This window comes from Crocuta crocuta, unplaced genomic scaffold (assembly GCF_008692635.1).
Source record: "Crocuta crocuta isolate KB4526 unplaced genomic scaffold, BGI_CrCroc_1.0 scaffold28, whole genome shotgun sequence".
NCBI lineage: Eukaryota > Metazoa > Chordata > Mammalia > Carnivora > Hyaenidae > Crocuta > Crocuta crocuta.
In genome coordinates, this window is record NW_027533256.1 from 10,027,872 (window position 1) to 10,040,159 (window position 12,288).

The 12,288-nt window shown below is 38.5% G+C and overlaps 1 protein-coding gene across 5 annotated transcripts in view; it reads right to left on the reverse strand.

Annotated features, from left to right (window-relative positions):
* ERCC6 (ERCC excision repair 6, chromatin remodeling factor) overlaps positions 1 to 12,288 on the reverse strand; it is a 76,573-nt gene that overhangs the window by 20,135 nt on the left and 44,150 nt on the right. For all 5 annotated transcript variants that reach the window (XM_077746387.1, XM_077746383.1, XM_077746386.1 and 2 more), the window contains 3 exons: positions 11,951 to 12,086; positions 2,828 to 2,998; positions 2,202 to 2,378 (listed from right to left, as the gene is read on the reverse strand). In XM_077746387.1, coding sequence (XP_077602513.1) covers positions 2,202 to 2,378; positions 2,828 to 2,998; positions 11,951 to 12,086 — 484 coding nt within the window. The remainder of the gene's footprint in view (positions 1 to 2,201; positions 2,379 to 2,827; positions 2,999 to 11,950; positions 12,087 to 12,288) is intronic.

A 12,288-nucleotide genomic window follows, 5' to 3' on the forward strand; every position in this document is an offset into this window, starting at 1 on the left:
ACTTCTGAAACAAGGACTTCAAGGAAGAAACAAACCATGTTTACAGGGTCTCAAAGTTTCTCCCCATCAAGTGACTTATGAATTCCAAAGGAAGTGGTTAACTTCGAAGAGTTTAAGAGATCTGGTAAATACCAGCTTACCCAAGTAATCAGACCACCACCACCAACTACCATCACCACTGAAGGGATAAGCCAACAGCATGTGCCTCCAGATGTGAAGAACTGAGAAACACAAGTCACAGAGAACGTGACACAAACCCAAAGTGAGGCACTTTCTACAAAATAACAGGCCTGTAGTCTTGAAAGATACCAAAGTCATGAAAAGCACAACAAAAATAGAGGAACGATTGCGGATTAAAGGAGGACTAAACAGGGAAACTACCAGAACTGGCAAAATGTGAATGACTAGAGACTAGACCTCAGAATTGTACCAGTGTTACATTTCCTCCTGATTGTGATGTTTTCACTGTGGTTATGTTCTTAGGAAATACACACTGAAGGACTTGGAAGAAAAGGGCATAATGCCTGCAACTTGCTCTAAGATGATTCACACGAACCAGTATAAATTTGCGTGCACATGTACAGAAAGGTGGGGAAGAAGGAGGGAAAGAAAGATATAGCAAATGTGGCAAAATGTTATAACAAGTGGTGGATCTAGTGAAGAGTATGATTTCTTTTTACAATTCTTGCAACTTTCTGTTAAGTTTGAAATTATTTCAAAGGAAAAATTTGTTAAAAGAATGGTATAAATGATGGAGAACAGGAACTCAGTGGAGGAAGAAGGCTCTTATAAAAGTTAGTTTTGACAATCCTCTAATTTTAAAGGGCTAAAATTCTTTCTGTAAATATTTTAAAGCAGGCAAAGGTCTCTTTTGGTGGACAGCTTTATTTCTAGGTCAGCTGTGACGTGGCAGGCACAAGTCCCACAGGAGGTCTGTGCAGACACCCTGCTCCTCAGCTCCTCACCGAGGCTAAAGCCTGCCTCCAAATGCCACAAACTGCCCTCAGGTTGGCCTCCTGATTTTCCTCTCAGTACAACTCCCCTTTACCAGTCACCCAGACCTAAAACCTCAGGGCTCTGCTGCAGCGAGCTCACCATGTCCACTCCATTTCCTTTATCTGGTCGGCCCCACATCTTGTTTGTTCTGCCTACAAAGATGCCACTTAGAGCTTTCACTCTCCACCTTCCTCCTGAGAACCACCGTCCAAGTCCAGACCCAGGTCCTTATCACCCTCACCCCTAACAATTCCTGCAGGTCCCTCAAAACCAGCTTTCCTCCCATAACCATCTGCAGCCTGAGTGACTCTCTGAGAGAAGCCCTTTTTCAGCCTCCTACCTGGATACCTTCTGTGGCTCTTTGGTGCCTGAGCACCTCTGACTGCCTCCCTTTCAAGGTCCCCATTTCTGGCATCCACACCTTCCCTGCTCTCTCCCAAGCATCGCCAGTGCAATCAGGCATGTCTCTTCACTGCCTGTGGCCATATAACATGGCTGCATTCATTTTGCTGCCCTAATCTAGAATGCCCTCGCTCTTCTTAGAGGGAGGCAAACCATAAGAATCTCTTAAATACAGAGAACAAACTGAGAGTTGCTGTGGGGGGGTGGGGCACAGGGGAGAGGGGAAAATGGGTGATGGGCACTGAGGAGGGCACTTGTTGGGATGAGCACTGGGTGTTGTATATAAGTGATGAATCACAGGAATCTACCCCCAAAACCAAGAGGACACTGTATACCCTCATGTTAGCCAAACTGACAATAAATTATATTTTAAAAAATTTTAAATTAACAAAAAAATAAATAAATACAATGCCCTCACTCTTCTTAGCCTGTTTTCCCAGAATCAGGTTAAGGGTCACCTGAGGGTTGCATCAAGTCTTCTCTGAACAACTCAATCCTCCCTGGCTTCCCCTATTCTAAGCTTTTACACTACTTTGTAATGCATTAAATTATATATATGTCCAGAATGATTCACTGTTGTTTCATAATTCTGACTGCTCCTGAATACTTTACATGAGTTTTTAAAACTCATCTGAAAAAAATATGTACTACAAAGCACAAATAATTTTGTGATTTTTGGCAGATACTGGTTTATAAGCTTGGCCATTTCGCGTATATTATGAATGACTTGGCTACAAAATATAGTATTTAGTAGGAACACTTAAATATTAAAATACCTGAGTATTACCTGCCCAATACATTACCTGTACTGGGGAGGCATTTGAATATCCCCCCATGGTGATAGGGACGGAGAACTGCTCCATGAACACAGGCAACGTGCCTAACTTCCCTGGGAAGATGAAGTCAAAGAGAGACCACAGCTCCCGGAGGTTATTTTGCATCGGTGAGCCAGAAAGGATGATGCGATGAGGGGTGCGGAACTATTTGGGGAAAGAAAACACTTTTTTATTAAATTCACTTCTCAAGGGATGATTACCATCCCTACCCCAAAATACTCCCATGCAATCCTGTTAAATTTATCACCTTTACATATAATTTTAGTCATCTCCAAAATGTGGACACTTTATGCAATTTTAATTCTTCAGTTACATATAAGTAAAACAAATAGGGAAGAATTTTTCTTATTCTTCAAGCTGAATAGTACAGATCAGAGTCAAATTTGGTTACATTTTAACAAATGACCCCAACAAGAGACATTTAGTAATGTGAAAAATAAGACTTTTTAAAAACATGACAATGGGCAAGAATAAAGAATTTTCTGCATTAAGGCAAAATGTGTATTTCAAATTCCTTATGCAAAGGCCCTAAGTGTGTTACTTTCAAACATTATTTTCCACCTAGAAATCCCCCTGGTTATAAAAGGTCATACCTGTTTGCAAGCAAGGGTGACAGCAGCATTTGGATTTCGAATTTTGTGCCCCTCATCCAAGATCACGTAGTGCCAGTCATGTCTGCTAATGTCATCTTGCATCAGCCGAATGTAGGAGTAAGAAGTGATCAAAATGCCATGACAATGAGCAATATCTCGAATTAGTTTCTCCTAAAATGATAAAATGGTAGACCCAGTTTTAAATACTCTTTAAATGGCAACCTTTCAATCACGATATATTGTAATGCACTTTTAAAATATGTACACAAACATAATATACACAACTATAATTATACATTATCAGCACCAAAGTTTACTTTATGTTTCATTAATCTGTAAGTGGTAAACATGGACTACTATGTCTATTATTAAGCAGGGAAGCCACAAAAGAAGACCAGAAAGAGTTACACTATGTAAACACTTACCAATTTTTATTTTTCTAAAATATCCTTCCATGTCAATCCTTGTTAAATTTAAATCAACAAGATAGATGGGAAGTGATTTATTATTTTAAACCCAGAAAAAGAAAATGAGAAAAGCCAAGGAGACAAGACAAATCCAGGAGCTCTTCCAGTGTAAAACATGAATTCCAGGACAAGAGAGTAGAAAAGGATATAAAAGTGATGATTTTTTTTAAGATAGCAAAGGAGCAATCTTTCCATAATTCTAGGTGGAAAGCTTTGACCCTGGAATTCTGCATTGATCCAGACTATCAGTCATGCCTGAGAGAAAAAATAAACTTCGGAATGGCAAAAACAGAAAACAAACCAGCAAGAGAAAGATTAGATAGGGTATGCTATATACCCAGCCAGTGAGAGGTGCAGTCACTAAGAGAACATGGTGACTTTCCAACATGGTGACACGCTGACATGGTGAACATAGTGACACCGACAGCAGAGCTCCCTGAACCGGAATGCTCATCACACACAGAGCACTCCCAGCAACTCTAGTGAAAATGACAGAGGACAGAGGTCCTACTACTAACCCCTGTTTTACAGATAAGGAAACTAATAATAGACCAGGTCACACAGCTGGTAAGTGGAAGAGTCACAATTTGAAAGTATAAGGGCAGCCAACTCCAAAGCCAGCATTAACTAAATATTGGGCAACGCTGCCTCATTTTTTTTCTGTAAAAGAAAAAAAATTTAAGGGAAAATTACATGTAGTATATATATAGCAGTTCTTAATATAAATTATAGGTATTCTCTGCTTCAAACGAGGCCACCTCAATTTTATGAAAGACCTATATTAGTACCTGTTTTTGCTAACCAGAAGAAATCCAAAGAGGATTTTTGCTTTTGTGAAAAAAGGTGAAGAGCAAAATTAGCTTTCAGTGTTTGTTTCCCAGCGAGCCATTCCAGAAGCAGTGCGCACCCCAGCAACTAGAGTGGTGCCACCAGGCGGCTTCTCCAGGAACTACACTCAGCATCTTAGCAGCAAGCTGCGTGCTTGGAACCGGGTCCGCACGCATTTGTGCTGTATCTCGACTTATTTTGTGTATATTAGCAAGGTGTGTCTTCAAGCATCAGAAAAGACTAAGAGAAGTTATTCTGGGGTTCTGGGAATGCTCAAAAAGTTTTCCATATAATTACTGTTAACTGCTTCTTCACTTCATGCCACTTTAGTTTATGGAAGGTTTTATGGGTACGCTCTACTTTGGGGTAGCAAGGAAACCTATATTAAAATAGTAGGTAAGTATTAAAGCAGTGTTTTAAATGCTAAGGAAACTGTTCAGAATAAATCTAAAAGGGATATATTTTTAAGTGTCACTGTAATTCCTGTTTGGTTTAACAAAACCTAGAGTGTGTACAAGAGAATATAAAAGTGTACTAAAAACGCGGCCCTTTCGAAGGATAGAAAGGGGCACTAAAGGAGCAACAGGAGACACTGTCTGATTCTTAGCTGTGAAAAAAAAACAGGTTGGATTACATTTGTAAAAAACAAGCCCATCTACTGATCCACAGTTGCTACTTCAACATAAATACAAGAAAGGAAACTGACTGTAGATATATCAAGCTACTCCAGGGAGGAAAAGTGGCAGGAAATAGAAAAATAAAATCAGGAAAATAGAACACAAAAAATACAATAGCTGGTTTCAGACTAAATGTACCAGGGTCTCCACAATGATAGCGCGTTACTAGCAGCAAGACTTTCCAAGGGCTACACATGGCCAAACCCTTACCCCCAAACTAGACTGGCACTGCAAGTTGAAAATATGGGAAATACCCAAGAAATGCAAACAGAAACAGGGCAGGACTAGAAATACAAATACCAGACAAAAGGAACTGACCAGAAAAAGAGAGGGATTTTGATATTTTAAAGGAGACCATGCACTAAGGAGGAGGAGCCAGGCACCACCAGGCACCTTTACCTTCCAAAAAGCTCTGCAACAATCCGCGAACGCAAGCACTCAGCTGCACTGATGAAGCAGTACAACCACAGCCTGCAGGGCACCAACCACAGCCTCCAGAGTTTGACAGGTCAGAAGAGAAAGTAAGATTAAAGAGAACAAAGGGTCAAAAATTAAGCTACAAATGATCTGATGCGCACCACCATCCATGAGCTCCTTTAATAGCTATCGGCAGGGCTTGCGACCACACAAAGAACACTCATTCTTTACATGCCACTGAGACTGAAATCAAACCAAGCAGTCAGTGCAGTCTGCTAAAAAAGGAAAATTAGAGAATACAATGAAAACAAAAATTAGTGGACCATTAAAAAAAAAACGTGGTAGAACTAAAAAAGCAAAAATCGAAATAGCTCACTGAAAAGACCAGACAAACCTCTGTAAACTCAGCCCAAAGAGCAGACTCAGATGCATAGCATGAGAAATATCAAAGGAACACAACCCAGACATAGACAATACACAAATGTGTATTCTCACCAATACCACTGGTGAGCTAATGTCAAAACCCTGAACACTCTGACAGAGGACGACCGTTAAAAAAATAAAGTACCAAAATGACCCAAGAAAAATGACACAAACCGATCAGACCAATTACTGAAGAACCTGAAAAAGATGGTAAGCTCTTCTCACCAAAAGTCAACCAGACCCAAAGGGTTTCATGAGTAAAGTACGAATCTATCCTGTTGTTTAAACTGTTCCAAAATGCAGTGAGGCACAGGATGCATTTCATTACTGTAAGACTAGTAAGACCTTGTTTCCAAAACTAATAGACACAACACACACGTGTCTGTACTCCCTACTAGAGATCTGTTACTTTATAAATAAAACCTAGTCGTATATTAACTTAATGAGGCTCATCACAAGAATACAAGAATAGCAAAACATTAGGAAACCTGAGGTAATAATTCATGTAATCACAATTATACAAATTTTATAAAATTCAACATCTTCAAAAATGACTTTATTATGTTAATAAACTAGGTTTGGAGTATTTTTCAATTCAATAGAGTATAAAAGGGTGCAGTAAGAGCCAAAAAATTTTTGAAAGAGAAAAAGTGGGAGAAACGACCTTCTCATGTCATAACACACTCAAAACTTCCAAGTTAATAGAACTGCTTTAGAGGTTAATTATGATATCTGGTACATGTTAAAGTTCAATGGGGAGATGATGATGATGATGATGATGATGATTACTGCTACTCCTCCTCCTCCTCCTCTGCCATCACCCATTCACAGTTTTCAATGCCTGCTCAATACTACACTGAAGACCACACCTGATTAACCATTTCCCAACTCTGTACCTCACGATGAAGGCACAGTAAAAAACCTCAGGGCTCACAGCTTTACAAACACACACATAGGTTCTCCTGGGACTCACCTCCCTCCATTTTGCCTTGACTACACTGCTATTCCAACGCCACTGGCCCCACCGCAGCTACTAGTGCCCATAAAGAAAAGCAGGCTGTCCAAAGAAGCACTGCTCTATCTCAAACACCTCATCCCATCAGTCCCGCGACTTTTAGAAGCCAGAATGGATGTTAATACTTCCTCTGCATCTAAATTTTCTCCTGAGACTGTGGACAGGCAGCTACCACAACTCTACCCCCATTTTCCCCTATAGGAAAGCACTGGCTGCTCAAAGTCATGAAGAAGGTAAGACCTGAGAAGACAGCAAACTGAAATACAGAATGTGCGTGCCTAATTTCTCCTCTAGGCCCAGAGCTCTGTGTATACACAGAGAGAAGAGGGGGATGAAAAAAACAGCACAAGTCAAACTACCACTCACATTTATAAAATGTCTACTGCATTGTAGCCAAACCCTGCAAACATGGGCCCATTGCTCATGACCCTGAAACTCCTAACTGCTAGATTCAGGATGGTCATTCCATTAACCCCCAAGGAATGCTGCTCCAAACTGGATTCTGGACATCACTTCAAGAGAGTTAAACAAATGAGACGGCAAGCTCCTCAAATACACACTACCAGAACCATGGTCAGCTACCTTTGCATGTATAAGGATCAAAGTTTATTTGGAAAATTCTGTAATGTTAATGTTATAGAAATACAGAATTTCTATCATATTCAGAATATGTATGACAATGATTAAGACTCAAAAAGACTTTTGTAAAAACAGTAAGAATTTTTTAAAAATTATCCCTATTGGAAATATAACCTCCACTTAACAGCCACTGGGTAAAAACACCATCTAAGACTATTTGTTTTCACCTGATTCAATCTCAGAATTCTATAACTGCCTAGACTGGAGTTTCAATAATGGTGAATTGTTGAATATTATGGACGTCTCTATCCAAACACTTAAGACAAATCATCTCGGGCGGTTTCAAATTAAAAGCTTGTAAAATATGTAACCTCTCCTAGTTTTTGCAATTAATAGGGTACATCTGCAATTAGCCTGACTTACTGAATGCAGTGCTGTTGTCATTAAAAGATGTCTGTGGAAGTGCTGCTGTTATTATGGAGGCTCAGGAGACCAATCCCTCCTAGAGGGCAAACAGTGGACTGGTAGAAAACAACAGCCATAAATCACACTGTCAGGCAGCGGGGAGAGCGGAGTGGAGCACAGGCACATGAAGGCCATTCACGGTAAACACAGCACGGCAGCTTCCTGGGCAGGATTTACTGCACCTGTAATTAATTAAAATTTCCTTCAAGCTAAATCTTTAATAAACAAGGATTTGTGCTGACAATGAAGAAAAAAGGGCTCCAGCAACATAATTTTACAATATACTTCACAGAACAAGCATAGCATCTATCATTTCTTGTATCAGGTGTATACACCGTCTCTAAAGTTAATAGGAATTACATCACTTTGTGTTATAATTTGTGTACTTGGAATGGGTCTAAAATATTTAGGATGCTTCAGGGACCATGTGGCCCTTTTCTAGGTTTATCTGTTATATTTCTTACTTGACTCCCTTCCAGCTCTTTAAGAAGCCAAGTCTTTTGATTCCGAGTGTTCCAGAAAACAGGCCTTTTTAGAGAACACGTGATGGCAGTTTCATCAGCCACGTTTTCCTGTGGTTTGCTCTTTACTCCTACCTTGCATTTCACAAAAAGAATTTCAACATGCTATTTCATTGTTTCCATTTGGGGCCAAACGTATCTGGATGTGAGAAAAAAGGTCTGGATGTGAATGCCCACGAACATGTTTGATAAAGCAAGTGTGAACCTTCTATCTAGAATGTATTTATACTGAATCAGTCAGAAACATCAGAGCATCTTTTCTTCTCTTGACTACCGAGAAGGAGGAGTCTACAACATTCTTTGTTTCTAACAGTAAGAATTCACTGAGTTACATGCCAAAGACAACACTAAGCTTCTTGTGCACATCTATTACCCCAACAACTCTTCACAAAATTACCAAAAAAATACTCATTTTTCAGGAGATCAAACTAGGCTCAGAGAAGCTGAGTGACTTGCCCAAGGTCACAAAGCTATCAAATGGCAAATCCAAGATTGGAACTCTGGTCTGGTAATGACAAAATCTAAGCTTTGGAACCTTTATGTTATTGTTGCACTTCCCACTCTTCTGCCTCTAAGTGCCAAAAGTTGGTCAAAATAAGACAAAATTCTTTGAATTATCAAAAATATTCCACGTAACTACTATATCCTACACAGCAGGAAAAGGTAGGAGAAACAAAGTGACAACTGCTTCAGAACATAAGCAAGAAGCTTCTCATTATGTATCTTCCAACAAATTGAAAAAAGGGTCCTTAATAATTAAACTTCATAACACACTGCTAAAGATGCCACCACCCACTGTGAGTTATGTGCTAAGTATCACAAAACTGCCTTCTTTTATTATCTTTTCATATGTTTTCTTACCTCAAAAAAATGGTTAGATTTTCAAGGTCAGTTAAAAACCATCAAACCCATTTTTTGGAGCCCTAACAGCATCAAATACATACAATAACATGTGTATAGTTATTCAACAAATGTATACTAATTAACTCACATATCAAGTTTCTCTATGTAAAAAAAAGGATCACGAAACATAATAAGAAACGGAAAATCTTAGATTCATATTAAATGAGATTTCAATTGACTATTAAAGATGATTCAGAAGACTGAAATGTCTTTATCTGATTTGATTGGTTGAAACTATTAGCCACGTATATTTTTGCATGGCTGCTGGGTTTGCACTTGATAATTCTAAATTATGCTGTCAATCAAAGAGAATATTAACAAAGATAATATAGGATCACATGGTGAGAGAGGTGGGAAGCTAAAAGGCAATGTAAAGGAGAAGAATGATAGATGCATTCCATTCAGAAATTGTTTGATCATTTGATGCCTGTTCTCTAAATGAAATTTTTTTCTAGTTCTTAAAATGTTACATAGTATCAGCTACAACAAATCATTAGGAAAATAAAGACAATCTACTTGAATGATAAGCAGAACAATTCTTAGAAAACTTTTAAGTTTTCTAAAGAGAATTTCCAATCTATATTTTCTCCATCACTGAATGTCCCTAAACCAGAGTGCCAATCACATTTAGACGGGACAGCTACTGGGCACAGAACGCCCCACTATGGAGAAAAAGAATCTCAGCTGATAAGAACAGAAAGTAAGTTAGGCATTACACACTGGGTTGGAGGTCAGACTGGCAATGATAGAATATTTGAAATATGATTAAAAAATATATACTGTATTTCAGTCTAGCACATTATCTGTAAGCCAACAGGAATGCATGGAGTGGTGACAAAGATCTTTACACATAAATGAAAAAGGAAGGGGCAAAGATATCAAATGTATCAAAGGTATCAAAACTTTGGTGTTTGAATCCAACAGCTGGAGTTCTGATCTTGGAAGTGTATTAACAAGGTCTGTGCAAAGGATTTAATGTATTTTCAATGTGTCCTCATCACAAATAATAAACTGATACTAACAATAATGAATAATAAATTGTGTTTCTAAGTCAAGAGTACAGTTTGTAAAATGCAAAGGAACATCTCTGTTATCTTTTGCATAAAAACTTACATCTTTAGAGATCTAGAATCTCTAAAAGATAAGAGTTAATTAAGGGTCAGAGGAAAAACAGAAGTCTACAGCTTTTCCTCTAAAGTTAAATAAGAAACTTCAGGTTAAGGTCCTTGGTAAGTGGTAAAGCACTGAAAAATTATCAACGATCATATGTATGATGTGTCTGTGTGCAAAACGACCTCAGAAGATGAAATCACTGTAAACAAAAGTGAAATATCTCTTCTTTAAAGCTCTGCCCTTCAAACAAGGAAGCAAGTCGCACCAACAGAGACCTTTTACTTACATTAAGACAGTTCTTTAGTTTAAAATAAAAGAGGAAATGCAGGTAAACCACAATACAGGAGAAAGTGAATATATGCCCTTCAGCATCCCAAAAGAAAATAAAAGGTTAAAGAGAAACATATGAAAAAAGGCATCAAAAATGTTTTACAGGGGTGATGAAAAGATACAACAATTTAGTGTGACTAGAAAAATAATCTAAACTGTTACTTTCACTCTGTTAAAAATCACTGGATTTTTTGTTTTGTTTTGATCAGAGCATTAACTCTACTTCATTAATTACTTTAATTCAGTTTGTTATCATCACTTAAAATTCAAGGCAAAGTCAACTGATTTTAACAGCAGCTAGTATGAGCAAGATCCCATCTCACCAACCTTGAGCTACCAAATTATAGATACTCCTTATGCACTTCTATCAAAAATTCCACTTACTTAGGATCATAAACAAAATGGAAATCTGGGAGGAAGGGGCACTGAACGGACGTGCAGAAACAGTGGAGTTTAGTGGCTCACACGTGTCCACCTCAGTGAGGCAAACATTCAGCAGCTTTTTCAGGTGTGCTGCTCTTGGGGCGGGGGCGGCAGGGAACACGAGAGCTCACTCAAGAGCTCCCAAGACTTGGGAAAGAAAGAACTCATAACAAACTGCCTCTTCCTGTCAAATAATGTAACCTGCAAACGCACAGTGAAGAAGGGTAATTATTCATTTACACTTGCTGAAGCGTTGGTCTCAGCAAATGCTTAGAAGGCAGAGTCTAGACGGTCAGACAGAGATGAGAATTTAAAAAGTATAATACAACCTCTCTATGCTACCCATCGGAGCACAGATAAACCTCCTTTCTAATGTGACTAAAACTACAAATAAGTGAAGAAATTCAACTTTCAAAATACGGTGGTTATGCTTACATGATAATCAAGAATTCAGAGACCAAAAAGCAACTTAACTAAAAAGCAATGATACAAAATTAGGAAATTCACAAAAAGGCGGATGGTTCTTTTGTTCATTAAAAATATATTTAAAAGCATGTGAAATGCATTTACCAGTGAGGAGTTCTATTACACTTTCCTGGAACTGTGTAAGGAAATGCCCCTTATGCACCAAATGCAGCTGGCTGACTGCTATGTAAGCCCCCTGTGTATGGTCCCACTCATGGTAGCAGGTCGTGATGCCTTGTCTGTGACCAGTTGTATTTCTACTGCACAACAAACATGTCTCAACACCACTATGAACTGTTAGAATGATGAAACCTACATTCATTATTGTTTTGAAAATACAGAGCTCTAAATTAAATCAGTGACAATAAGATTAATGCAGAAAAGAAACACAGGAACATACATGTGAGAAATACAGGCATCAAAGGGAAAACAAATACGTAAAACAGAGGACTTTAAAACCAAGCAAACCAAAAAGTACTGAAGTATTACACTGTTACCTTTTTGTGAGTATAGGAGCCAGTTTCATGCAGAATTGCCACTCTGAACGGAGGCCACCACGTGTGAAATTCCTTCACCCACTGATGCATCACTGTCGTTGGACAGACGATTATAGTCGGACCCAACCCCTTGAACCTGCACCCAAAATGTCCAAGAAGAAAACACAACCATGAATGATACCATGTGGATGATTAAGCACCAAAAAACAAAAAGGAAACAAATAGAAAGCTAACAGTTTAAAAAAGAAGAGCCTAGCACTGGAAAGTTATTTATTTTTTTCTTTAAAGAAAAAGCTATTGAAGTTAAAACCCAGTATGTGAAATCTAGAATAAAGTAA